Source organism: Gorilla gorilla, chromosome 5 (assembly GCF_029281585.2).
Source record: "Gorilla gorilla gorilla isolate KB3781 chromosome 5, NHGRI_mGorGor1-v2.1_pri, whole genome shotgun sequence".
Taxonomy (NCBI): Eukaryota; Metazoa; Chordata; class Mammalia; order Primates; family Hominidae; genus Gorilla; species Gorilla gorilla.
Window position 1 is genome coordinate 182,215,172 of NC_073229.2, and position 26,850 is coordinate 182,242,021.

The 26,850-nt window shown below is 49.5% G+C and overlaps 1 protein-coding gene and 1 long non-coding RNA gene across 4 annotated transcripts in view; both read left to right on the top strand.

Annotated features, from left to right (window-relative positions):
• Window positions 1-5,016: 5,016 nt before the first annotated feature.
• SYNJ2 (synaptojanin 2) overlaps window positions 5,017-26,850 on the top strand; it is a 117,986-nt gene continuing 96,152 nt past the window's right edge. For 2 of the 3 annotated variants that reach the window (XM_031012330.3, XM_019029957.4), the window contains exon 1: window positions 5,020-5,276. In XM_031012330.3, coding sequence (XP_030868190.2) covers window positions 5,150-5,276 — 127 coding nt within the window. In that variant the 5' untranslated portion in view covers window positions 5,020-5,149. Of the gene's footprint in view, window positions 5,277-26,850 lie in introns of all 3 variants that reach the window. The other variant, XM_004044878.5, reaches the window with a different exon arrangement.
• Window positions 24,926-26,201, top strand: LOC129534310 (uncharacterized). The gene is made up of 3 exons (XR_008680858.1): window positions 24,926-25,197; window positions 25,400-25,519; window positions 25,992-26,201. It is a non-coding gene; the product is annotated as an uncharacterized lncRNA (long non-coding RNA).

The window sequence follows — 26,850 nt, forward strand, 5'->3', positions numbered from 1 at the left end:
GTGACTAGATCCAAGCTAAAGATGCCAGACCAGGTGGGGACAGTGGGTGTCTGCCACGACCTCAAACTGTAGGTCCTGGAGGGAGGATCTATTCCCCCAGTGCTGCGAGTGTTGCTCCCGCCTGGGGTGCCCTGCCCAGGTCGCCCCTCTTCAGAAGCCAGGACCGCCGGATGCACTCAGGCAACTCGACTCCTCATCCTCCCCCTCCCTGTCCATCTTTCTCCCCAGCACAGACCCCGCAGGCACAGCCCCTGCTCGGAGTCCCTGCCACAGGGAACCAAACCTGAAACAGTGAGCCAGTGAACCGTGCTCCGAGCCTGGATATGATTTTCAGTTAGAACCGGCAGGCTTGAGGCTTTCTCCTCGTTTTGCAGAGGAACCAGAGAGCTGGTCAGCCAAGGCTACCTCCAGTTCTTCAGTCCACCCTGGGTTTAGGCCCAGAGGGTCTTGACTATGACTTCTAGATTGCGTGCACCGTGGCCAGCGTCCTGGGCCTTTCCCACTCCCGCTAACTCCCGTTCCCACCCTCGTGTCCTCACGGGGAGCTCACCAAGGGCCAGTTCTCGGGAGGATGGCGCCTCCTCCTCCAGCTTGCCCACAGCCCTGTCCCACTGCCTGCTCCCTTCTGCCTCCATACCTGTCCTCCCAACCTCCTCTCCCTCCCTCTGAAGATCCCGCCACCTCCCTTTCAGGGGCCTTCCTTTCTCCCCTCTAGAGACAGGTGCCTCTCTGTGCTGGGGAGTGAGCTCTCCTGCTCTGCTCTTTGCTATTTGCCTTCCACCATGTGCAGGTCTGGCCGGTCCTCGAGGGTCTCTGCTATCCCGTCTGCCCCTCACTCTGTTCATCTTGTGTTTCTCCCAGCCTGGCTTCCAGAGCCAGCAGACTACACTCACAGCGCCATTTCTTCCTTATTTCTTTGCAAGCTGGCTTTTTTGCCCAGCCCTCTAGTGAAGCTGCCCCCTCAAAGGTCCCCGTTACCTTCTCACCAAACCAAGTTTCTTTTCTGAGTCCTGATTCTTGGATACCTTCCTGAGGTTTTTAAACCAGTCACCTCTCAGGGCTTTTGCATGTGGGAGGCTGTAGCCCCAGACGCCTGATGGCTGTTTCTCTTACCTCCTTCCGGTCTGTTAAAAAATGCCTCCTTTTCTGAGAGGGAGGAGCCCTCAGGAATGGTTTAGCGTCATCCTCTAGATGATGAGTTTTCACTCAGTTCATGTGAGATCCAGAGCCGTCCAGGTCACGCCCTTGGCCCCTCTGCTTTCTCGGGGTACTTCTTGATCGTCTTTTCCTCCTGCCCCTGCCTTCTACCCCTGTCTGTCTCCACTCCCCTTTGATCGCTGCCATACTCATTTCTGGCCCCTCATCTGTAGGCATTTCCCACTGGACGACCTGCCCACCCGGTCTCTGTCTCCAATTAAACTCGCCTCCTCCTCACTCTGGGATGGTATCGCTGCTGTCCCGTTCTCAAAATGCCAGGGTCCTGTCTGACTTCCCACTTTCCTTTGTGCAGCTCGTATTATACAATCAGGCACCAAATACAGACTTGTAAACCTGTTTCTTTTAAACCTCTCCTGTCTTACTCGGCTTGGGCTCTGATAGGGGTTAGATGTCTGTCCACTCCAAATCTCCTGTTGAAATGTAATCCCCAGTGCTGAAGGTGGGGCCTGGTGGGAGGATTGCATCATGAGGGTGGACCTCTCATGAATGGTTTAGTACCATCTTCTTGATGATAAGTGAGTTCTTGCTCAGTTAGTTCACGGGAGATCTGAGTGTTTGAAAGAGTGCGGCACCTCCCCCCAGCTCTCCTGCTCTAATCTCACCACGTGACATGCTGGTTTCTGGTTGCCTTCCACCATGACTGTAAGCCTCCTGAGGCCTCCCCAGAAGCAGACGCCAGCACCATGCTTCCTGTACAGCCTGCGGAACCGTGAGCCAATGACATCTATTTTCTTTATAAATTACCCAGTCTCAGGTATTCCTTTATAGTAACACAAATAGACTAATAATACAGGCTTCCACAATAAAATACCACAGGCCAGTGGCTTAAACAATAGAAATTTATTTCTCAGTTCTGGAAGCTAGAAATTCTGAGATCAAGGTGCCAGCTGATGTGGCTCTTGGTGATGGCCCTCTTCCTGGCCGGCAGATGCTCAGGCCCTTCCCTCTGTGTCTCTTCTTTTTTTTTTTTTTTTTTTTCCTTCTTTGAGACAGAGTCGTGCTCTATTGCCCAGGCTGGAGTACAGTGGCTCCATCTCTGCTCACTGCAACCTCTGCCTCCCGGGTTCAAGTGATTCTCCTGCCTCAGTCTCCCGAGTAGCTGGGATTACAGGCACACACCACCACATCCAGTGAATTTTTTTGTATTTTTAGTAGAGATGGGGTTTTGCCATGTTGGCCAGGGTGGTCTCAAACTCCTGATCTCAAGTGATTCACCCACCTTGGCTTCCCAAAGTGCTGGGATTACAGGCATGAGCCACCGCGCCTGGCCTGTCTCTTCTTCTAAGGACACTAATCCTATCATTCTTATTGAGAGGGCCCCACTGGCATGACGTCATCTGACCCTAATGAGCTCCTAAAGGTCCCATCTCTAAAAACCATTCCACTGGGGGTCAGGGCTTCAACATATGGATTTGGTAGGGCAACAGGTGGTGGGGGTAGGGTGGCTCAAACGTTCAGTGCATGTCTCCCCTACTTTCCCCTCTTTGTTTCCTCTGATAACCTGTTGGGGTCCCTGGCTCCCTCACCCACACCATGCTGAGCTACATTTCCTGCTGTGGCTTACTCTGGGGCTGGTGGAGTTGGCTTTTGCTTCCTTCCCCATCTCCTCCCCTTCCCAATTCCCTACCCTCCAGGCATTCTACATCTCAGAAAGTGGAAGCGCCCAACTCTCCTGCCGCAGATGGGCCCACCCCTTTGCCCAAACTCCGCTGGGGGTTTAGGTGTCTGAGCCAACCTTTTCTTTGAAGGCCTCAAGGTCAGTTACTCCACCTGCGAAAGGTGCCTGTGCCTGGGTACCCTTGGTCTATCAAGCCAGTGCGCATGTGAGGAAGCTGCTCCCTCTGCCACCCAGGTGGGCTGTCCCACCTGAAACCAGACAGCAGAGGCCCCAAAACCCAGCAGGCTCTTGGCTCAGCCAGCCATTTCTCAGAGACGGAGGAACAGCCACTGTAGTTCCTTGAGTCTGAGATGTGCATTTTAACATTGTCTAAATCAGGGCAGAGATGACTATCGGTGGCATGTTCTAGTTTAATTGGAAGGTTTTTTTTTTCTCAGTGGCACATAAAATAGTGGTTCATTTTACAGTTGATGGTGACTTGGATTCTATAAGCTGTGAGGCTCAAGTGCTGGTCCTGACTGCAGGAAAATTTCTAAAATAGGTATGGCATGCCACTGTGGAGGACTTTATATGATGCTAGTTAGGAAAGAGGAGAGAGAAATAAATGGAAGACTGGGTCCCCTCCCTAAGGCCTTACCACTCAATTTGCAAAACAGGGCTAAGAGAAAACATAAAAACACTTCTCAAGCAACATATGAGTAGGTGAGAACTGAAGTCTGTAAATCTGGGTGTTATATAAGCACTATTATCTGGGACCTCAGTATTCCAGGAAAGCTTCCTGGAAGAAGTGAGTTTCGGGTCAAAAAGTGGGCCAAAGGCTGATCTGCCTCACTGAATGGGCACACTGTTTTCATGAGGTAGTAATGTTTCCATCTACACAGAAAGAAGCTGCTCGGACAGCTGATGAGCATCATGCCTGGGATATTGAGCACATCATGCTTGACCTGGGCAGAGTTTGTGGGCAAGGAAAGGGGCTGAGGGTCAAGATGATCTCTGCTGGGGCTGTTCAAATTTATTACCCAACCATCACCTGAGAGGTTGTCCCCTGAGGATGGCTTGTCTGGTCATTACTGAATGTCTGCAGGGGCATGGCAGTGTTCTGCTTGGCTCTGGGGGCTCTGCCCTTTCTAGGACAAGTCCCAGAGACAAACAGCTTGGCCCAGTACAGCAGAATGGGGTGAGAGAGGAACTGAGTTCGTTTGCGGGCAGCATGGAAACAGCTGATGGAGGCTTCTCGGGCCATCCCCACGTACCCAGCACAAGCGAAGGGAATTAAGCCGCCAAACCACCCCAAAGAGTGATTCCAACCCAGCCCTAAACACCCATCCCCACCCCACCTCCCCTGCAGCTCTGACAGGCCAAGCCTCGGCGCTAGAACCTCGCGCCAGAAGGCCGGGCCACAGGTGACTGGGCCGCCAGGCCACACACTCCAGCGTACACGCGCGGACACGTGCCGGTGTCCAGAGCCGGTGGGAGAGACGCTGTCACCATCTGACAGGAGAGGAAGGTGGCGCGCAGAGAAGTCAGGGTCACGTGGTAAGTGGGGGTCGTGGTCTGGGGATCACGGCTCCAGGTCTCTTCGCGACAACGCACCGTTGACCCCCAACACCTCTCCCTGGCGGGGTCGGTGACCGCAACAGCCTCCGGGATAGAACGCTAGTGAAAGGTAACCTTTCTCCAGCCCGCTCCACGCGCTCCGCACCCGCTAAGCGCCTCCGGGAATTAACTCAGGCCTCCGCGCCGAAGTAGGCGCAGTTATGACCCCGCTTCCCCGCAAGGAGACCGAGGCACGCAGGGTCGAAAGGACTCGTCCAGGGTCGCAGGAGCCGACCACACAGGGAGGCGCAGCTCCCCCGGCGGGAGCAGTCAGCGGGTCCAGCCTGGCGGACTCCCGGGCCGGGCTGCCCATATAAGGCTGCGGGCGGCCGGCATCGCGGCCAGGCTCCCGGGGGCGCCCCGCGCGGGGCATCCTCCTCCGCAGCGAGGAATGCGTGGCATCTGGGAGGCTCTTCCGCTCCACGCCCGCCCGCGGGGAGCCTCAGTCCCGGGGCGCGGCCTCGCGCAGCTGCCTGGCCGCTGGGGGGAGCGCGGGGCCGGGCGGGAGGCGGCGGCGCGCCCTCACCTGCCCCAGGCTGGGGAGGCGCGTGTGGGGAGGAGGAGGAAGGGGAGGAGGCCGGGGAGGAGCCTGGCGCGGCGGGAGCGGCGGCGCAAAGTGAAACTCTGGGAAGTTGCGGGCGCGCGGGGAGCTGTCGCGGGCAGCGCGCCCTCGGGGGGACGTGGCCCCGGCCCCCGCCCGCAGTGGGCCCGACCCTCATGGCCCTGAGCAAAGGGCTGCGGCTGCTGGGGCGCCTGGGGGCCGAGGGGGACTGTAGCGTGCTGCTGGAGGCGCGCGGCCGCGGCGACTGCCTGCTGTTCGAGGCCGGCACGGTGGCCACGCTGGGTGAGTCCGGGCCGGGGGCAGCGACGCCCGGAGGAGAGGGCGCCCGCATTCGCCCAGCCTCGGGAAGACGGGTACCCCCCCTTCCCGAGGGGATCGGGCGGCGCTGGGACTGCCGGGGCGTGGGGGTCGCGCGCAGAGGGGTGGCTTTTTGAATGAAGTGGGGCTGGGGACTCAAGAGAGCACTCTGGCTGGGCCGGTGGCGCACGGAGGCCGGCCGCCCCTCCACGGGGATCTCCGGCCCGCGCGGCCAGAGGATATGGTTGCTGGATAGCCGGCTGGGGCGCTTTGCGTATTCATGAGGATCCCGGGGTGTTGACTTAGGAGCCGGCCTGACCCTGTGCCTGGCGCCTTTTCTTTTGCACCTGTTGATGAAACCAGTGATTGCCCTTTGGTTTGTGTTGGCGGCTCCACTCCTGGAGGGGATGGGGACAAAAGCCCCAAAACATACGCTCTGGAGAAACCGCTGATGGCAGCTTTGTCCCACGTAAATACTTGGTCGAGAAGCATCGGTGCTGCAATTTATAGAACTTGTAAACAAATATACCATGACCTTTATGCTGTCTTAGATCCTGCCAAGCCAGCGAATTTCACCTATGGACTTCAGAAGCCTTGAAACTGGCATTGTGCTATGGGCTTTAGGACATGATCTCACTTAATTCTCACAATTCTACTAAAAAGCTATTATTATCCCCATTTTGCAGATGAGCAAACTGAGGCCTAAAGAGGCTAAGTTGCTTGCCAAGGTGACACCATCCACCTGACTTTTATGTGGCTGTTTCTGTAATGTCATTCAATGCGTGGCTTCCTGGTATCGCTAACCTGGGTCCCTTGTTTTGTGCTAACCATTATAAGGAAAACCTGGGTAGCACCAAAGCACGTGAAACCAGGTCTGGTTGTTAGACTTGTAAATGTGGACACCTGAGAGTAAGCTCTCACCACTAGGCGTCCAGCTGTAACAGCTTGCCGGTATTCCTAGCTAAACAAGGTGCAGCCCGGGGTCACTCGTACTTGAGGTGGTCGGCAAATGCAGCAGGCTGCTTTGTAGATGCTTCTAGCCTTGTTTTCACATTTGTATGCATCGACTCCCGTTCGGATGTATGTCTTGGAAGGACTATCTCTTCTGATTCCCTAATCATTTCATTAACATGCATTTATCCAGCTTGTTCTCAGTCACTTGATTACTGAAACAATGTCTCCAGTAGTCTCAGCATCAAAAGTGGGCAGTGAATTGTAGATTAAGTTATTTTCAGATTATTCCAATTTGTGCTGTCCTGAAGAGTCTAAGTTTGGTTATTTGGTGTGGCCTTGAAAGAAAACCACAGAAATTTCCATTCCATTTTAGATGTCTACTTCATACCACATTTATCAGAAGCGAAAGAGTAATTTCATGGTACAAAACTACTGTTTCATCAAATAGATTAAAATGTCCTTCAGCTGGATTATGGCAACATTAAGCCAAGTTCATACACATTCAAGAATTCTTTGAAGCAGCTTAAAAAAAGCAATTTTATTTTTTCAAAAGTGAAGATTTAAAAATGATTAATGACAGTAATGTAGTGCACATTTTCCATTAGGAGCTGAAGTTTGGGCTGAGATTTACATCACGGTGGTGATTACAGTATACCAGATTTTAGAACAGAGAATGTAAGAAAGGAATTGGCTCGTCTTCAACTCATGTGCAGTCCACATTTGTCATTTAACCTAGCATTCATTTTTCAGTAGAAAACTTTAAAAAAAATTTTTTTTTTTTTGAAACAGAGGCTTCTTCTGTTGCCTAGGCTGGCATGCAGTGGCACAGTCACAGCCCACTGCAGCCTCAACTTCCCAGGCTCAAGCGATCCTCCTGCCTCAGCCTCCTGAGTAGCTGGGACTACAGGCACATGCCACCATGCCTGGCTAATTTTTTCTCTCTCTCTTTTCTTTTCTTTAAATGGGGTCTTACTATGTTGCCCATGCTGTTCTCGAACTCCTGGGCTCAGGTGATCTTCCCGCCTTGGTCTCCCAAAGTGTTGGGATTACAGGCATGAACTACTTACTGTGTCTGGCCTGAAAACTTAATTTTTTAAAGTCTGTTTTGTTTAAGTGAAATGAAACTATTTTTAAAAAGCAGCTGTAGCATTTGGTGGCTTTGCTGGTCCAGAGAATGTTTGTAGGAGAGAGCCTTATGTTACTAGAAAGTTGTTTCAAACTTTCAACATATCCTAAATGCATCACTATTGGATAAAATGGCTCTGAACTTGAAATTCCCGTCTGTGTTCCAAAGGGCTAGCTAGCTGTTTTACTTTCCTTTCTTGGAGAAAGTGATTTTTTTTTCTTTTTTTTGAGATGGAGCTTCACTCTTGTTGCCCAGGCTGAGTGAAGTGGTGCGATCTCGGCTCACTGCAACACCGCCACCCCCGCCTGGGTTCAAGCGATTCTCCTGCCTCAGCCTCCCCAGTAGCTAGGATTACAGGCACACGCCACCATGCCTGGCTAATTTTTGTGTTTTTAGTAGAGACGGGGTTGTGCCATTTTGGCCAGGCTGGTTTCTAACTCCTGACCTCAAGTGAGCCACCTGCTTTGGCCTCCCAAAGTGCTAGGAGTACAGGCGTGAGCCACCATGCCTGACCCGAGAAGGTGAATTTTTACAAGAAGGCTGCAATCTCTACTTTTGTATGGGACAGGACACTTGTGGCAGCTGGCGTAGCTGGTGGTCTAATCTTGACCTTTCACCCTTTCCTTGAAGTTCCGGGTCGGGGGTAGCTTCCTTTTCTCTTCAGCTGTGGTTTTCCTGTGATGGGTCCCTCCCAGTTAGTAATGAGAGGCTGAGAGACTGAAGTTGTGGTAACTGCTTCGTGGGTAGTGGTCTTTCCCGGCCCCTGAGTCATTCTAACTTCCATCCTGCTCCGCTGCGGATGCACATAGCTGCTTTCCTAGGGGCCAGAGGAGATGAGGGGACTGGGCCTGATGACCACAGGCGCTGCCCCTTCATAGCACATTTTATTCCTGAAGGATCCTAACTGGAAAGGTACCTCTCGCCGAAGGGGCTGGGTGGTTCCTTATCATTTTCAGGCAAGGCCTGGAGACAGGGGCTTGAACTGGGCTGTGATTTTTAGGAAAAACGGATGGTCCATGATTCGTTGATTGCTGGACTCCTTCCATCTGAACCTGTCTTCACCTGTCCTGTTCTAAAGTGAACTCTTCACACTAGGGCCGTCTGGCCTGCTAGCAGGATTGTTGAAAGAATTATTCCAAATTCCTGCTTCTAAAAGAATTAGGTTGTGAATCTGAATCTGTCTTTTATGTAGATCAGTGGGAGCAAAAATTCCAGAGGCAGAAAAGCCAAATGTATTGGCACTGATTTAAAAGGCTTTTATGAAGTCTCGGGAACCTGACTGGAGGGTAGTTGGCCTTCTCAGCACAGGTGGGAAGCCCCGTGGCCGGTACCAGCTTCCCTGGCCAACAATCCACAATTAGCAAACAGATGTTCCCTTATTTGCACATGGGACAAAAACCTACTCCTGTCTCTGTCTCTTGTAAACTTAGGGAAAAGTGCTTATTGTTAATGGATTTTGTCTATTTTCAGAGTAAGCGACAGTGTTCCAAAGTTCAAGGTTCTCCAACAGCCCCCAGGAACGGTGGCCTGAGGGTGTCCCTGTGTTTACAGTGCGGGCTGTGTGTGAGTGAAGTCCTGCCTCCTGACGCCCAGCCGGGCTTTGCTGTGAACAGGCAGCAGGGAGGGAGGGATGGGGCAGGAGACTTGAGAGAATTAATTAAGTTAATTAATGGGTGTCCCTAAATTACTTTGAGCTTCTGGGGGGAAAGGTTCTGTGTAAACACCAGGCCCCCAGGTTCTTTCAGCTGCTGTTGTGTGAGGCCACATCTCCAGTTTAGCTTTGAATTGGTGAGCTGGCCCCAGGGCGGAGCAGGACTCAGTCTGAACTGTTGCCTACATCACTTTCTCAGGCATTCTGGCCAGATTTATTTGGTCACGGACTGGAATTTTGATCTGCTAGAGAGGATCACAGAGAATCAAATAAGTCACCATTTTATAAATGCTCCTGGACAAAGTTGAAACCACAGGTAGGACCAGGCAAGGGTTCCGGGGCCCCTGACGTGGGAAACTAGAGCAGCGACCCGGGACCACGGTGGTCTGTCTGCCTCCAGGACTGGTTTGCCTCCTCTCCTAGCCGGAGGCTGTCTCAGCATAGTGTTTACAAAATGCAAACTGGGATGGTGTGTGCTTCTCCCGTGGGTTTTGTTTGTTTATTTGAGACGGAGTCTCATTGCCCAGCTGGAGTACAATGGCGCAATCTTGGCTCACTGCAACCCCCACCTCCCAGGTTCAAGCGATTCTCCCGCCTCAGCCTCCTGAATAGCTGGGACTACAGGCATGCACCACCACGCCCGGCTAATATTTGTATTTTTAGTAGAGAAAGGGTTTCACCAGGTTGGTCAGGCTGGTCTCAAACTCCTGGCCCCAAATGATCCACCCACCTCAGCCTCTCAAAGTGCTGGGATTACAGGCATGAGCCACTACGCCCGGCCTTCCCTGTGATTTTTGTAGCTCACCTGTAAGATCGTGATTTCAAATCTTACCAGGCTCTTGTTTTGGCTGTGTGGCTCAAAAACTTGGCTTTTAGCCTTTAATTGTGAAAATATTCAAACACAAAAGTAGAGGGAAAAATGAATCCCCTGTCTACCTGTCGTTCGGCATTGATAGTTATCAATATATTGCCATTTTTATTTCACTTGTTCATGTATTTTTTATGAAAACGTGAATCTCCTAAAATTTAGTTTGTTTAAAGCCAGGCAAGATTCTAATTTGTTGGGTTGGCTTTTTTTTTTTTTCCTTACTTGCATTTAGATATAGAAGTTCAATTTTTTTATTTTATTGTAAATTGACAAATTATTATTGTTTTTTGAGATGGAGTCTTGCTCTGTCGCCCAGGTGGGAGTGCTGTGGCACAATCTTGGCTCACTGCAACCTCTTCCTCCCAGGTTCAAGTGATTCTCTAGCCTTAGCCTCCTGAGTAGCTGGGACTATAGGCGTGTGCTACCATGCCCAGCTAATTTTTGTATTTTTAGTAGAGATGGCGTTTCACCATGTTGGCCAGGCTGGTATCGAACTCCTGACCTCAAGTGATCCACCCGCTTCGGCCTCCCAAAGTGCTGGGATTATAGGTGTGAGCCACTGTGCTGGCCCAACAGATTAGGATTATTATATATTATGGGGTACAAAGTGATCATATATGTGTACAATGTGGCTGATTAAATCAAGATGATTAACGTAGTCATCACCTCAAATACTTTTTTGTTTATTTATTTATCTTTTTTGAGGTGGAGTCTTGCTCTCTCACCCAGGCTGGAGTGCAGTGGCACCGATCTCGGCTCACTGTAACCTCCGCCTCCCAGGTTCAAGCGATTCTCCTGCCTCAGCCTCCTGAGTAGCTGGGATTACAGGCGCGTGCTACCATGTCCGGCTAATTTTTGTATTTTTAGTAGAGATGGGGTTTCGCCGTGTTGGCCAAGCTGGTCTCGAACTCCCGACTTCAAGTGATCCGCCTGCCTTGGCCTCCCAAAGTTCTGGGATTACAGACATGAGCCACTGCACCTGACCACTTATTGTTTGTAGTGAGAACATTTGAAATTTACTCTCCTAGTGATTTCAAAATATACATTATTATTAACTATAGTTACCATGCTATGCAAGTTCAAAATTTACTTGGCAGATTTCAGTGTGGCCAGCAGCAGAAATGGTGGCATGAACTGATTCTGAGACATTGGCCAAGACACATTTTTAAAAGCAAAGTGACCACTTGGGAAGGGTCGACCACAGCCTGGAAGAACAGGGAGCGCTCTGCTGGTGAGCTCGGGAGGACAAGGTCTGGGCCCTTTGACGGCACTACCTCTAGCCCCGGGCAAGAGAGGGCCGAGGGCCATGTCCAGTGGCCTCTACGCTCCCCTTTCTGGATGACATTCCTGCTGCTCAAGACCCTGGAGTGTGCTAAGCACAGTGCAGCCTGCTCAGCCCCCTCCCAGGGCCTCAGGCAGACTGTGCAGCTGTGTGTCCACCCCAGGCCCGGGCGTTGGGGTGGCAAGGGCATGTTACAGGTGGAACGGGACACACACTAGCTGGGACTCTGTGTGTGTATGCACAAGGCTCCCTGCAGGGGGGCATGAAGCCCAGGTTTGGGGAAGAGAAGGTGGCCAGGCTGGGGCCGCCCTCCCCACTGGCCACATAATGAACCTGGCCTTCCAGGTAGTCATGGTGGCGTACTTTTCGAGGTAGGAGGATAGAACCTATTTTATTTAACTGTTTTACTTTGTTAGCTTGATTTAAAACTGAACAGCTGGGCATACAGGATGCAGCACTCATGAGTACTCTGGCCCCAGACCCTACAGATATTCAGGCAGACCTGTCCTGGGCACCTGTCCCAGCCTGTGTCTCTCTGCTGTGTCTCTCTTCTGGAGCGTTCCTGGGGTGCTCAGGGTCTCCTTTGTGCTTTTTGGCTGCTCAGTTTCTGTTGCTGGGCTCCTTCGGCCTTCCCACTGAGGATGGGGTATACTGTTTTCTTTCCACTTGAATTGTCCTTAAAGCCGTGGGTAAACTGGTTCAGACTCAGACTTGGGAATTTGATCGGAGTCCCTTTAGCATTTCTGGGCAGGGCTTGTTGGTGTCGTGGCCAGCTCTCTTCGAGGTGAAAACCAAATTGGGCTGGGAGGGTGCACATGACACTTAAAGCCCCCAGAGCTGCAGTGCCATCAACCACACACTGTGGACAGGAGGCTGTCAGTGGGCAGGCTGAGTCCACCTTCAAGGTCCATACGAAACAGCCCGGTTCAGGGCACTGCTTCTTTTCGAGATCTCACGGGCAGGAGCCTTCTGGCACTGTTCATGTAAACGTAAGTCATTCTTTCTTTCTGGAGGAAAATTTAGACAGGTGAATGAAAACCGGAGTGCTTAATCCGCTATTCTACATGCAGAAGTTTATCTCAGGAAACAGTCCCAGATCACTAGCCCATTTTGCTTCAAGGATGTTTATTGCAAGCTGTTTTGAGTTTTTCACTGGTTAAATAAACTTTGGTTCAACTTGATCATAATAGCTGACATTTATGGAGTGTTTACCACCTACCAGGTGCTGATCCAAGTGGCTTACATGTATTAACTTACTTCATCCTTATGTCAAGGCAAGTACTAGTAATCTCCATTTTACACTTGGGGAAACTGAGGCACAAGAGGCCTAAGAACTTGCCTGAGGCTCCACCTCCAGTGGAAGGCTCCAGAGAACAATATGTTCAGTAAAATCTCATTCTTATGTAAAAAAATGAACATATATATATATATATGGAAAAAGACTCCCTTTGTCCTGTTGTCTCTGGCTTATCTTGGTTTTCGTCTGACATACACTTTTGATCGAGGAGGTTCCCACTTGGGGAAACAGCCAGCCCCTTTCTGAGCAGAGGGTGTGGCACTACAAAGGCAAAACTTGATCTCTGGGAGAAACATGCTTGAAGCCCACGCTCCTGGGGGCAGAGCTGAGCCTCCACACGGATGTCCCCAGCACTGGGAGCAGAGGCTGATGCGGCCCCAAGGTGCTGAGGAAAGCGCCCCCCAGTGCAAAGGATGCTACAAGGCCCCAGGCTTCTCAAGGAACATGAGGCCTGGCAAACCCAGAATGTTGGACTGGGTCGGCTCCAAGATGCCCCTGGGTTTGAGCTGGAGAAGTGTCTGCGGGAGGGTGCTGGGGCTCCTGCAGAGTGTGTCTTCCTGACCCTGTGGGCTTTTCTCGGGGGGGCTGGGAGGCTCTGCCAAGTTGGTGGATGGAACTGTGCCTTGCCCTGGGGGGCACTGGGCAGGAGCCAGCCTCGGAGCTTGAGTCTGGTGCTGTGCCAGGAGGCTAGATGCCCCGGCCAGGTCCTGTGGGCTGCGCCGTCTGTGCCCTTGGCCCGCGAGGCTGGCGGGCTGCCACTGCTTGTAAAGCCTCCTGGTTGAAAAGGTGACTCGGAGCAGCGGATTCACTGGGAGCCTGTCAGCCACAGAGGCACCTTGTGCTTGTGCCCCAGGCCCAGGCCGCAGGAGGTGGGATCAAGTTCCACGGCTCCAGTGTGAAGGTCTGAGCTTCATTCTAAGGCAGGTTTTTGAGGACATGGGGCTCTCAGGCGCCTGGTTGTATTCCTGCATCCCTGCATCCTGCATCCCTGCCCACTCTCTCATGCCTCCTTCTCCTTCTCCTTGGCGTGCCCCAAGCCAGCCTTCCATCTCAGATGGAGTTGTATGTTTCTAGTGAGCCCACGCACCCCCTGAGGACAGGGCCTCACCCCCACACGCCTGCTCCTTCATCACAGCTGCTAGGAAATGAAGATGCATGTCCCCAGGGTCCTTCGAAGTAGGATGTGGTCTCCCTGAGCAGAACTCTGACTCTAAATTCTCTCCTGGCTCTGGCGTTGGTGTGGGACTTGGGTTGCGGGAGGGGGCAGGTTGTTAGCGGCTGCTGCTCAGACCCAGCGGAGGACCGGGCTGCTCCAGGCTCCTGGCAAGATGTAGCAAAATGGCCAAATTTAAGGTGAGCTTGGGCTCCCGTGCAGTTTCTCACCCCTGCTGCTGGCTGCCTGTCTGTGAATGCTAAGGTGAGGGGTGGTCCTGCATTGACTTCTTACTGACTGGTGGGAGTAACCCAGAAGAGGCAAATGACTTCCTTCCCTTTCCTCAGCTCTGAACCTAGAATGTTCCAGTGATACCACCTCCAAACTCTTCGCCTGTGTCCTTTCCCACCTCTCTGCCCTGAGGACAGGGAACTAAGTGACTGCTCACGGTGGGTAAAACTGAGGCTTACAAGACATCCTTGGGCAATGGGACAGCCAGACCCCAGCCCTCAGCACCTGCCTCTCCCATCCCAAGCCCCAGTCTCTTTTTCAGCTGCAAAGTCAATACCTTTGCTTTCAGAGAGGGAGCATGTGCCACGCCAGGAGAGGCTTTGGGTGTATCACAGATGGAGATTGCCTAGCTTAACTGCACAGTCTGAATGATTCTAAGGAGGGGGAGAGAGAGAACGCCTCTGGAGCCTGGCACACACATTTGCCGGAGAAAGTGGTGAGTGCGTTGTGACCAGGTGAGGGACGAACCTTAAGGAAATTGGCTGAGAACACCTCCCCTCCTCACCCTAAGTCAACAAACCCGGGACAGCAGTGCTTCCAAAACCTTACTTGTTCACCTCACCTGGAGATTCTTGTGGCAAATCGGGTTCTGCCTCGTTGGCTCTGGGGTGGGCCTTGAGAGCCTGCCATTCTAACAAGCTCCCAGATGATGCTGGTCCACGACCAGCTTTGAGTACCAGGATCTCGCATCAGCTTGGGAGGGAGGAGACCTGAATCCTAGCCCTGGCTCCTTAGGCTCTTCTTTCCAGTGGGGGAATTTAGTTAATTGCTCCGGGCCCCAATATCTTAATCTGAAAACAAATGAATGACAACCTAGTTGCCTTTCCTACTCTGAGATTCCATGCGTCTTAAAACAGTTTTAAAACTAAACATGTCACCGTCACCATCGCTACTTCACACACCTAAAGTTATAAACCACTCAGAAATGCAAATCTTAGGAGATGTGATCTGGCAAGGCAAAATCGAAGATGGCTTTGAGGTCTCAGCTAAACCTAGAAATCTGATGCTCTGCATTTTTTATGGGATACTTATGAATTAATGAAAATACATGAGATTATCTCTTCTTGAGTCTACCCTTTCCTACAACCAGCAAAAACTTATAAAAAGCAATTGAAGCTTACTTTGGGAATGCCAAGGGATTGATTAAAATATCATGGACTGTGCTGATTCCATGGCTGGTTTAGCAGATTCTTGTTAAAAGCCATGACTTTTTAAAATTTTTATTTTTTTGTGGGTACATAGTAGGTATATATATTTATGGGATACATGAGATATTTTGATACAGGCATGTAATATGTAATAACCACATCATGGAAAATGGGGCATCCATCCCCTCACACATTTATCTTTTGTGTTACAAACCAATTATACTCTTTTAGTTATTTTAAAATGTACAGTTAAATTATATAGTCACCATGTTGTGCTATCAAGTACCAGTTCTTATTCATTCCTTTTATTTTTATTTGTTTTACTCATTAACCATCCCCACCTCCTCCCTAGCCCCCCGCTACCCTTCCTAGCCTCTGGTAACCATCCTTCTATTCTCTATGTCCATGAATTCAATTTTGATTTTTAGATCCCACAAATAAGTGAGAATATGCAATGTTTGTCTTTCTGTGCCTGGCTTGTTTCTTTTTTTTTTTTTTTTTCCTTTTTTTTTTGAGACAGAGTCTTGCTCTGTCACACAGGCTGTAGTGCAGTGGTGCGATCTCGGCTCACTGCAACCTCCGACTTCTGGGTTCAACCTCCCAAGTAGCTGGGATTACAGGCACCCACCACCACACCCAGCTAATTTTTGTATTTTTAGTAGAGACAGGGTTTCACCATGTTGTCCAGGCTGGTCTCGAACTCCTGACCTCTGGTGATCCACCCGCCTCGGCCTCCCAAAGTGCTGGGATTACAGGTGTGAGCAGGTGTGAGCAACTCCACTCGGCTGGCTGGCTTGTTTCACTTAACATAATGACCTCCAGTTCCATCCATGTTGTTGCAGATAACAGGATCTCATTCTTTTTTATGGATAAATAGTACTCCACTGTGTATATGTACCACATTTTCTTTATCCATTCATCTGTTGGTGGACACTGAAGTTGCTTCCAAATCTTGGCTATTGTGAACAGTGCTGCAACTAACATGGGAGTGCAGACATCTCTTTGATATACTGACTTCCTTTCTTTTGGGTAGATACCCAGCAGTGGGATTGCTGGATCATATGGTAGCTCTACTTTTAGTTTTTTGAGGAACCTCCAAACTGTTCTCCATAGTGGTTGTATGCATATAGTACATATAGTACATAACATATATAACATATGTATACTACATAACATATATATAGTATATAACATATATAGTGGTTGTACTAATTTACATTCCCACCAACTGTGTACAAGGGTTTCCTTTTCTCCACATCCTTGCCAGCATTTGTTATTGCCTGACTTTTGGATGTAAGCCATTCTAACTGGGGTAAGATGATCTCTCAGTGTAGTTTTGATTTGCCTTTTTCTGACGATCAGTGATGTTGGGCACCTTTTCATATGCCTGTTTACCATTTGTATTTCTTCTTTTGAGAAATGTGCATTAAAATCTTTTGCTCATTTTTGGATTGGATTATTAGATTTTTTTTCCTGTAGAATTGTTTGAGCTCCTTATATATTCTGGTTATTAGTCCCTTGTCAGATGAGTAGTTTGCAAATATTTCCTCCCATTCTGTGGGCTGTCTCTTCACTTTGTTGATTGTTTCCTTTGCTGTGCAAAAGCTTTTGAACTTAATATGATCTCTTTTGTTCATTTTTGCTTTGGTTGCCTGTGCTTGTGGGGTATTGCTCAATACATTTTTGCCCAGGTCAATGTCCTGGAGGTCTTTCCCAATGTTTTATTGTAGTAGCTTCATAGTTTGAGGGCCATGGCATTCTTTTTTTTTTTTTTAAGTTTTTTTCTTTTATTATTATATTATATATAATATATTATATAATATTATTATATTATATATAATATATTATATAATATTATTATATTATATATAATATATTATATAATATTATTATATTATATATAATATATTATATAATATTATATTATATATAATATATTATATAATATTATATTATATATAATATATTATATAATATTATTATATTATATATAATATATTATATAATATTATTATATTATATATAATATATTATATAATATTATATTATATATAATATATTATATAATATTATATTATATATAATATATTATTATATAATATTATTATATAATATATTATATTTCTTTTATTATTATACTTTAAGTTTTAGGGTACATGTGCACATTGTGCAGGTTAGTTACATATGTATACATGTGCCATGCTGGTGCGCTGCACCCACTAACTTGTCATCTAGCATTAGGTATATCTCCCAATGCTATCCCTCCCCCCTCCCCCCACCCCACAACAGTCCCCAGAGTGTGATGTTCCCCTTCCTGTGTCCATGTGATCTCATTGTTCAATTCCCACCTATGAGTGAGAATATGCGGTGTTTGGTTTTTGTTCTTGCGATAGTTTACTGAGAATGATGATTTCCAATTTCATCCATGTCCCTGCAAAGGACATGAACTCATCATTTTTTATGGCTGCATAGTATTCCATGGTGTATATGTGCATGGCATTCTTAAAAACATAACTTTCATTCTTGCATAGCTTTTTTTTTTTTTTTTTTAAGTAACCTGGACTGTCATTTGGCTAGGGAGGTGGGAGTTTGTGTGTCTGGAAATGTGTGGGTTTTTTTTTTTTTTTTTGGGACAGAGTCTCGCTCTGTCTCCCAGGCTAGAGGGCAGTGGAGCTACCTCGGCTCACTGCAAGCTCCGCCTCCCTGGTTCACACCATTCTCCTGCCTCAGCCTCCCGAGTAGCTGGGACTACAGGTGCCCGCCACCACCCCTGGCTAATTTTTTGTATTTTTTAGTAGAGACGGGGTTTCACCATGTTAGTCAGGATGGTCTCGATCTCCTGACCCCTTGATCCACCCGCCTCGGACTTCAAAAGTGCTGGGATTACAGGTGTGAGCCACCACACCCAGCCAGTGTGTGGTCTTTTTTATCTGTCTGTTTAAACTGTCTGTTTTATATGTTGCATGAACCCCGCTTTACCATGAATCTTATCAATGACTGATAAATATTGTCTATTGGAAACATTCTCTTTAAGAGGAGGAGACCGTTCTCTGCAGCTCCTGCTGATTCAGCAAAGCTGAGGTCAGGTGGAACCAGCTGGGCAGAGATGAGTGATTAGAAGGCTGTCATTGGCAGTGACAGTCCATGTGCTCCGGGGCAGAACAGTGACACTGGCTGTCACAGTCTGTTTCAACAATGGAGGTTGTTTGTTTTTATTTAAATGATGTGAATAAAGAAAGGAATCTTGGAAAACTAAGACTGGAGCTGCCCAGGCCTGAGCCAGGCCCTTGTAACAAGGCCCTTCTGGGTGGGGGATCTACCTCTCTTTTCACCTGGACCACCTGGCGGTGGGTGGCGAGCTCAGAACCACAGCTGGGTGGGAAACGGCAGGGCCAGCAGCGAGCTGCGGGAATGGAATTCCATGATGGAATCTCATGTCTCCAGAGTGGACAGACAGAAGCTTGTGTTTTCATTTCAAAGGGCATCTGCCACGCCCTCCAGGCAGACCACATAAATGGCATTTTTGGGTGAGGCCTGAGGGATTCTGTCTGGTGGTATACACTGATTTTAACCAGAAGCAATAGATTTGGGCTCTTATGACAGGGGAAGATAGATGAGAGATGATTTCCATGAGGATGTTGAAAATATTGGCAATTCTGAAGACCCCAGGGAGTCCCAGGGGGTTCCTGGCCAGGAGCGCCCCTCCATTGCCCTGCACCACCTTGCTTTCCAGGCTGTGGCTGTGTGTGTCTGAATCTACGGTGTGGGGGCACTTCCTCCTAATTCACAGAAGAAGCTGTATGGGCCCCAGACTGCCCATCCTGCTAAAACTGGCAAAGGCCTTTTCCCAGCCTGAGCGGTAGTGATTCAGCCAACTGCAGAAGTGGTATTTGGATCTCACCCTTAAAACATAAAGCAAGTTATGTTCAGACTATATACAGGCAATGAGAAAATATGATGAAATATGACTGCATATGAATAGCCCCAGACTTCTAGGGCCTTTGAGTGTGTCTGTCTTGGGCAACATCTTCTCCTTTTAGATTTCAGGCTCAGTTTTCTGTCAGGAAAATTAAGTTGCTGAGAGCTTCTCAGAATTTTGGCTTAAAAGAGAATATACACCTGGAACAAAGACTTGAGGGGTGCTTCTATTAAAAAAAAAAAAAAAACGGTGTGTGAGCTTCAAAGGAGCACCTTGAAACTCTGCTTCCATCACATCCACTCTCCTGGGCCCTCCTAGGGGAGCTCTCTGTCTTGTGCCTGCCTTCTCTTCTGAACACTCCTAAGGTATTTTGAGTGCGGAGGATAGGATCATACACTCAGGAAAACCGAGAGCTAGATCCTGAAGCATCTGTGTGGGAAATGCCCATCTGTGCCTGAAATGAGCATCTGTGAGTGAAGTGATCCCATGTCTGGGATCTGTTCGGCGTGTGCCAGGAGACAGATGGACACGTGCCTGCACACACACACACACAGCGGGGACGGGGAGTAGGTGAAATAAGAGTGGGAAAATGTTGACACCTCCGTGAGCCAGGTGACAAGCTGCTTGGTGGTTCACTAGACAGGGAGTTATAAATTGGCTGCTTTTCAACATCGACAGATAAAAATCAATAGCCTTCCCGTAATGCCATCATTAATCAATTAGAGTCTGTAATGGGAAAAGCAGATGCCACTCCCCCACAGTTTCTGGGAATAAACAAAGTGTATAAGGCCTAAAAGAAGAAAGCTATAGAACTTGACTGAAGCCCACATCTGTGGAAAGGCATACTATGTTCTTGGAATGGGAACATCAACACTATAGAGATGGCAGTTCCTCTCCAGTTAATCTGGAAGTGCAAGTATTGATGAGTAAATCCAATTAAATTCCAACAAGAGCCTGGTCTAAAATGTAACAGGCTGATTTTACAGTATCGCTGGACTCCCCCTACATCCAAACTTATTCTTACCTTCATTCTCCCATTTTGGTTAATGGCAGCACCATCCAGGCAACTGCTGGTAATAAAAGCCTGTGAGTCATTCTGACGCCCCTTCCTTCCTCAGCCTCATCCAACCTACCAGCCAGTAGTGAATCCCACCGAGTCCCCCTGTTATCGCTGCTACATCGAGAGTGCAGCCACTGCCCCATGTGCTTTCCTGGTCTGCTTGGCAGCCTTTTAACTAGTCTCCTGGCTCTTCCCCTGCTCCCCATATAGTGACCTGCTTGAAGCTCACACAGCCCTGATCCTCTGCCCCTGCCTCTTTCTCCACCCTCATCTCCCACCATTTCCTGGGCTCACTGCATTCAGCAGCCTGACTTGTTCCTGCTCAGAATCTTCACACCCACCTGCATGCACTCCCTCCCCCAGGTGATATGGTTTGGATCTATGTCCCCACCCAAAGTCATGTTGAAATGTGATCCCCAGTGCTGGAGATGGGACCCAGTGGGAGGTGATTGGGCCATGGGGGTGGTTTCTCATGAATGGTCAGCACCATTCCCCCTGGGGTTATCGTTGAAACAGTGAGTTGCCACAAGATCTGATTGTTTAAGAGTGTGTGGCACCCACCCCACCCTCTTGGTCCTGCTCCTGCCATGTAAGTTGCCTGTTCCCACTTTGCCTTCCACCATGAGTAAAAGCTCCCTGAGGCCTCCCAAGAAGCAGATGCTGCCATGCTTCCCGTATAGCCTACAGATCCATGAGCCAATTAAATCTCTTTTCTTTATAAATTACCCAGTCTCAGGCATTTCTTTATAGCAGTGCGAGAACAGACTAGTACACCAAGGGTTGGCCTGGCTGCTGCTGCCTCCGTCTCCCCACCTACCCCACCCCCTCCCCGCACCCCCCCCCCCAGCTTCGCGACTACAGTAAGACCTTCCTGACCTCTGTGGCTGGAATACCCTGCAGCCCCCACACACCAACTGTCTCTGCCCCATGCCTGGTTTCCTTTCTTCTTGGCGCTTATCACTGAAATTACCTTATGTGTGTGCTTACGTGGGTGTCTTCTGTTGTCCACTACAAAAATGCATTGTGGGTTGAATTGTGTGCCCCAGAAAAATATATTGCTGTCCTAACCCGGGATACCTTGCAATCTTATTTGGAAATAGGGTCTTTGCAGATGCAATGAAGATGTAAGTTAAGATGGGATTGTACTGGTATAGGGTGGGCCTTTAATCCAATGTGACTGGCGTGCTTATAAGAAGAAAAGGGACACAGGCAGACACACGCAGAGGGGAGAATGTCATGTGAAGGCATACAGGGAAGACAGCCATGTGACAATGGAGGCAGAGATGGGAGTGACACTGCCACAAGACAAGGAATGCCTGAGCTACCGGAAGCTGGGAAAAGCAAGGGAAGATGGTCCTACCCACGCCTTGATCTTGGATTTCTGGCCTCCAGAACTGTGAGACAATAAATTTGCTGTTGTTTCAAGCCCCCCGTTCTGTGGTTCTTTGTTACAGCAACCCAGGCAACTAATACGGGGGCATTGTGTATCTCGTTCAGTACCTTACCTTAACACTGCCTCGTGTGGAAATGAGGCTTGGCAAACACTGTTGAATGACGAAGCATTGGCAAAAAAATAGCCAAGATTCTGAAAAGGATCCACAAAGACAGACTGATTTACCAGGTAGCACAACATATTATAAAGCCCTAAGCATCGTGGAGGCTGTCAGCACAAATCAACACAGTAGAGTGGAAGGCTCAGAACAGACTTGTGTGAGCAGTGTTACTTTGTTTCTTATAAAGGTGATGACTTCAGTTGGTCAGAGAAAGGTAAGGGTGGATACTCAGCACCTGCTGTTCGTGTGGTTGATCAGTGCAGTGCCTAAGAGGCCCCTGCTCTATTCAACTGGATATTCACGCAGGCATTCTTGGCCGGTCTGCTCAGAGAGGAACAGGCTGGAAACCTTGGCTGGCCAGCAGGATGCTGCCTGCTGCTCTGCTTCCAGGGGAGTGAGGGGTCTTCCTGGCAGTTTTTGCAGGTGGCTGCACACACAGGTGTCCTTCTGGTCACTAGCTCCTCCCGCAGCTGAAAGCCCTGGGTCCCCAAGGAGCCAGAATCCCTTATAAAATTACCAGCCTTACAGAGCCCTGGGTTCACACAAGGGACATTCCATGTTACAAGAGTTACCACACCTAAGGAAGCCCCATGCCTGGCATCTTCACCGAGTGGTTATAATTCACTTATGGGTCTTCCCTGTCCAGAGGCAATTTGCCAATCAAGGTCATTTTTACCATGAGCAATGTTGTCTAGTAACAGAGTTGACGTTCCACCTTGATTGGGGTTCCCAGGGAACCAGAGCTAGATAGTTAAACATCAAATTCTCATACAGAAGGGAAGAAAGATTTTGCTAAGCCTGTGACCAAAACTATCCATATGGACACTAAGTGAGAGTCCTATGTTTTATTATACATTAAAATAAATGCAGAGGTATTTAAGTGTAAAAAAACAACTTTCAAAGTATTAGAAAATATAGGCGATGCTTTCACAGCGTTACGGCATGGAAAGATGTTCTAAGGAAAGCATCAAACTCAGAAGTCATAAAGGAAATAAACCTGACAGATATAAGAAATATTTTTATTGAAGTGTAACATACATAGAGAAAAATGAACACTTGAAGCGTTGAGCTCCATGAATCTTCACCCGGTGAACACACCCACATAGCCAGCACGCAGATCTGGAGAGAGAGCGTTTGCATCCCAGGCCCCTGCCTCCCATTCCCCCTGTGTGCGAATGATAGATTTGACTACATAAAAATGGAAAACTCCAATATATCAAAAGACACCATAAACGTAGTGAAAAGACAAGCAGCAGCCCAGAAGGAAAGTTTGTGCAGCCTTTTGTAACATAGAAAAAGGCCAAAGATGATCATAGCATATAAAAGAACTCCTATAGATCATGAAGAAGGAAGGACAAATAGTTCAACAGAGAAATTGGCAAAGGATATAATGAGCAATTCTCCAAAGGAAAAATACAAATGGCCAAAACAATGGAGCCAGTGTGGCCGGTTCTGCCCAGCACGGCCATTTGCACATGGTCACTGTTGGGTGGGTGAGGGCTGCTTGCCCCGTCTCCAGCCCCACTCTCCTGCCATCTCCCCCTGTGATTCAGGCATGGAGCTCAGGCCCCAGGTGGCAGGCAGCGCACTCTGCTCAGTTACCCCAGCTCCTGGCTTCATGGCCATGCCCTGGCACCTGTCTCCCTCCCCTTAGCCTGCTGACCTTTTTCCCATGGGATGTTTGGTTGTCTCTGTACAGGCTCTGAGCCAGCCCTATGGGCTTCCAGACAAGTCCAGATTGAGCCTGCCCTCTAGGGAGCACCCCTATGTAGCTTCCAGCTGAGACCTTGAGACACAGGCCCAGGGAGCCAAGCTCAGGGCTACGAACATCCAGGTGGGGCTCAGGTGCTAGAGGCGGACAACAGCCTGGTGCAGGACCCGGAGTGGCAAGAGGTAGTAAGGGGGCCGTGGTGTTCAGAAATTGGGGCAGGTGGTGGGTAGGGCATCCTGCTTCTAAAGGCCAGGGTTTGGGAGGGCAAGGAAGCCCCTGGCAGGAGTCAGGGCAGGCAGTGTTCGTTCTGTGAAGTGGGCTTCCCCAAGGAGGGGCCCTAGAGTAGAAAGCTGTGATGTGCAGGTGACTAGGAGACCTGTTCTCTTTGGAGCCGTGCAGCTCCGGTTAGTGGATGACAGATTTCAAGCCCTGCTCAGGCCAGTGTTTTTTACACACGTTTGACCTTTGGTTGACAGCACACAGCACAACAGCTTATGGTCCAGGAGTGCACCTCGGCATGCAGTTTGGGAATCCTGGCGATGACGTGATTAAGATTCTGGGGCCAGGTTCTCACCAAGCCAAAAGGCTTTTTTTTTTTTTTTTTTTTTTTTTTTTTTTTGAGGCAGGAGCTAATTCTAGGTACAGAAAACCATTGGTAAAGTGGAGGAAGCTGTTTCCAAATCCACGGAATGATGGTAACTAGCATCACTTGAGAAGGTTTCTTCTGCCCTTTTGTAAAAAATAGCATGATGTTTTCCCCTAGTGATAGACAGGGCCTCTGTACGTAAGAGCAGACATGTATGGAGAAGGCCGGAGAGTCACAAACCATATGTGCCTGAGATGCGCCACGTGTGGGGCTGTGAATAAGGAAGCAGAATCAGTGTGTTTACTCAGAGCTGGATTTGGCTGTTTGTTCCTTCATCTTTCTTGGACCACATGTCCTGGTGTTCAGAGGCTCCTGAGAGCCTGGGGCTCAGCAGGCCGTCTCATAGCCCCTCTAACCCAGGTGAGCAAACAGGTCCCAGTGGGTCCCTAACCCATGCTCATTTTCTCGCCAAACAACAACAAATAAATCAGAAAGTCCTGAAAAATGAATTCTGGCCTGTTTTCTGGATTCTGGATTGAAATATGGAGTAGGAGCTGACTTTTAGTAAGTTGATCAACTCTTCCCCCCACCACCTAGCCTTCTGGAACTGTCTTCAGTAAACACAACCCCCGCCACCCCTGACCTACCCGCACCGCACCGTGGTCGGCCTCGTCTTTGAATGCTTCCCTTAGAGCACGCACTCCCCCCAAGCTGGGCCTTCTCTTGAGACCACTCTGCTGTCCTTGGGAGTGATGGTGGAGGTGGGGTAGACACCCTGTCCCTGTCCCGTGGTGCTCCTTTGGGCCACAGCTCCTCTTCCCTCCGTAGGAGGAACCATCTGGAATCCATCTTCCTCCTTGGCCACACCTCTCCATTCATTAAGGAGCTGAGTTCCCTGCTCACTGGGTCTCTCTACCCCTCCTCTGTTCCTGTCTGGGTGAGGTCACGGAGAGCCTCACCCGCCTGCTCTGTTGGCGTCTCACTCGCCGTCCTCTCTGCCCCGTTCCCTCTCCTGCACACCTGTCCACGGTATCCCCAGCTCTTAGTGACTCTAGCCCTCTCCCGCCCTCCTCTGCACCCTGCATGCACTTGTGTTGCTGAATGTGGCCGGAGAAAAACACAGCAATCTTGACTGTTCTGTGAGACTTCATAAAGGATTTCCAGGGCTGTGTGGAATCAAAAAATCTTCCTGCATTTCCCCAGCCATCTGGCCTCCAGGATGACTATTTCACATCTCCTCAAGCCTTTCACATCTCATCCCCCTCACACCTGATGATTTTGCTTCCTATTTCACTGGGAAAATGAAGGTAACTAAGAACTTTCTTTTTTTTTTTTTTTTTTGAGATGGAGTCTGGCTCTTGTTCCCCAGGCTGGAGTGCAATGGCGCGATCTCGGCTCACTGCAACCTCCACCTCCCGGGTTCAAGCGATTTCTCCTGCCTCAGCCTCCCAAGTAGCTGGGACTACAGGCACCCGCCACCACGCCTGGCTAATTGTCTTGTATTTTTAGTAGAGACGGGGTTTCATCATGTTGGCCAGGCAGGTCTCGAACTTCTGATCTCGTGATCCGCCCACCTCGGCCTCCCAAAGTGCTGGGATTACAGGCGTGAGCCACCGCGCCCGGCCGAAGGTAGCTAAGAACTTTCAACAGCCCCCACACCTACTCCCTGGCTCTGGTACAGTGGACAGCCCCCCAGGCTCGTCCCCCTGCCCAGTGACCTTGACCTCTCTCATCTTTTAAGACCTCGCTCCTGCAGTTTCCCCCTTTCCTTCCTAACTCGGTCATTTGCACCATTATACCAACAGGCTGTCTTAGCTCACATTAAGAAACCCTCTCTTGACCCTGGCCTCCACCTCATCTCTTGGTTTTCCCATGTGACGAGGTTGTCTACACACCTTCCCTCTTCCCAGTCTCCCTTGAAGTGACTCCAGCCAGGCTGTGTCCTCCCACTCTTCTGAAACCTTTCCTCAAGGCCTCCAGGACCTTCTGGCTGCTCAGTCTTCCATCCAACAGCATCCCACAGATGAAGCATTTTCTTCACTTGGCTTGTCTTACGCTCTGTTCTCATCATATTGCTTCCTCACTGCCTGTTTTTCTCCAGAGCCTAGAACCATGCCTGGCACACAGTGGGCATCTAGACCCTTTGCTGAGTGGTGAAATTGAAGTGTGACAGGGTGCGTGGCTTCCCCGCTCAGGCTCCCTCAGTTCCCAAAGCTGTGCTCCTTCCTGGATCTCATGTAGCACAAGGAGGCATACATGGGTCACACCACATGGCTTCTAGAGGAGTATGTGTGAGTGTGTTCATGTTCATGTGGAAATAGGGAGGCGGCCCTGAGGTGGGAGGAGCCTTCCCAAGAGGAATCACCTGAGAGAGGAAGAAGAGCTGGGGAGGAACTGAGGAAGGTTCAGGAAGAAGTGAGTGAAGAAACTGGAAAAGTAGCCAGGATCAGAACCTGCAGCCGCAGGACCTAATTTGTTAGGACCTAATTAGGGATGATTGTGCAAGGCAGTGCAGCATGGAAGCCCCACTCCAGGACTTCCCTCGTGGCTAGGAAACATTGCTCCACCCCTCCCTCTTGTCAAAAGAGAAGGTGCACACACTTGGAGAGAAATGGGTATTTTTGTGCTTCTTTCTTGTTCCCTGTTGGGTAGGAGGGTTGGGGCTACCAGGCCCAGTGAAAACACAGCCCAGCCCTGCCTGTTCTGCCTCATCCTGAAGTGTAAGGAACTGCCCATTGTGCTGGGCCCTGTCACTGGCTCTGCCCGAGGCATGTGTGGCACTGGGCCTGGCTTTTTAAGGTGCAAACTGTTTTCCTGGATTTCTTATTTTTAAGGAAAAAAACTCAACTACAAAGACTCAGTGGCCAGTCCTGTGCTCAAGCCCTCTTGTTAGGGGAGCTGGCCTCCCTCTCTGGCCACAGCTCAGTGCAGGGAGGGGTGCGGAAAGTGCTGTGGGAGGG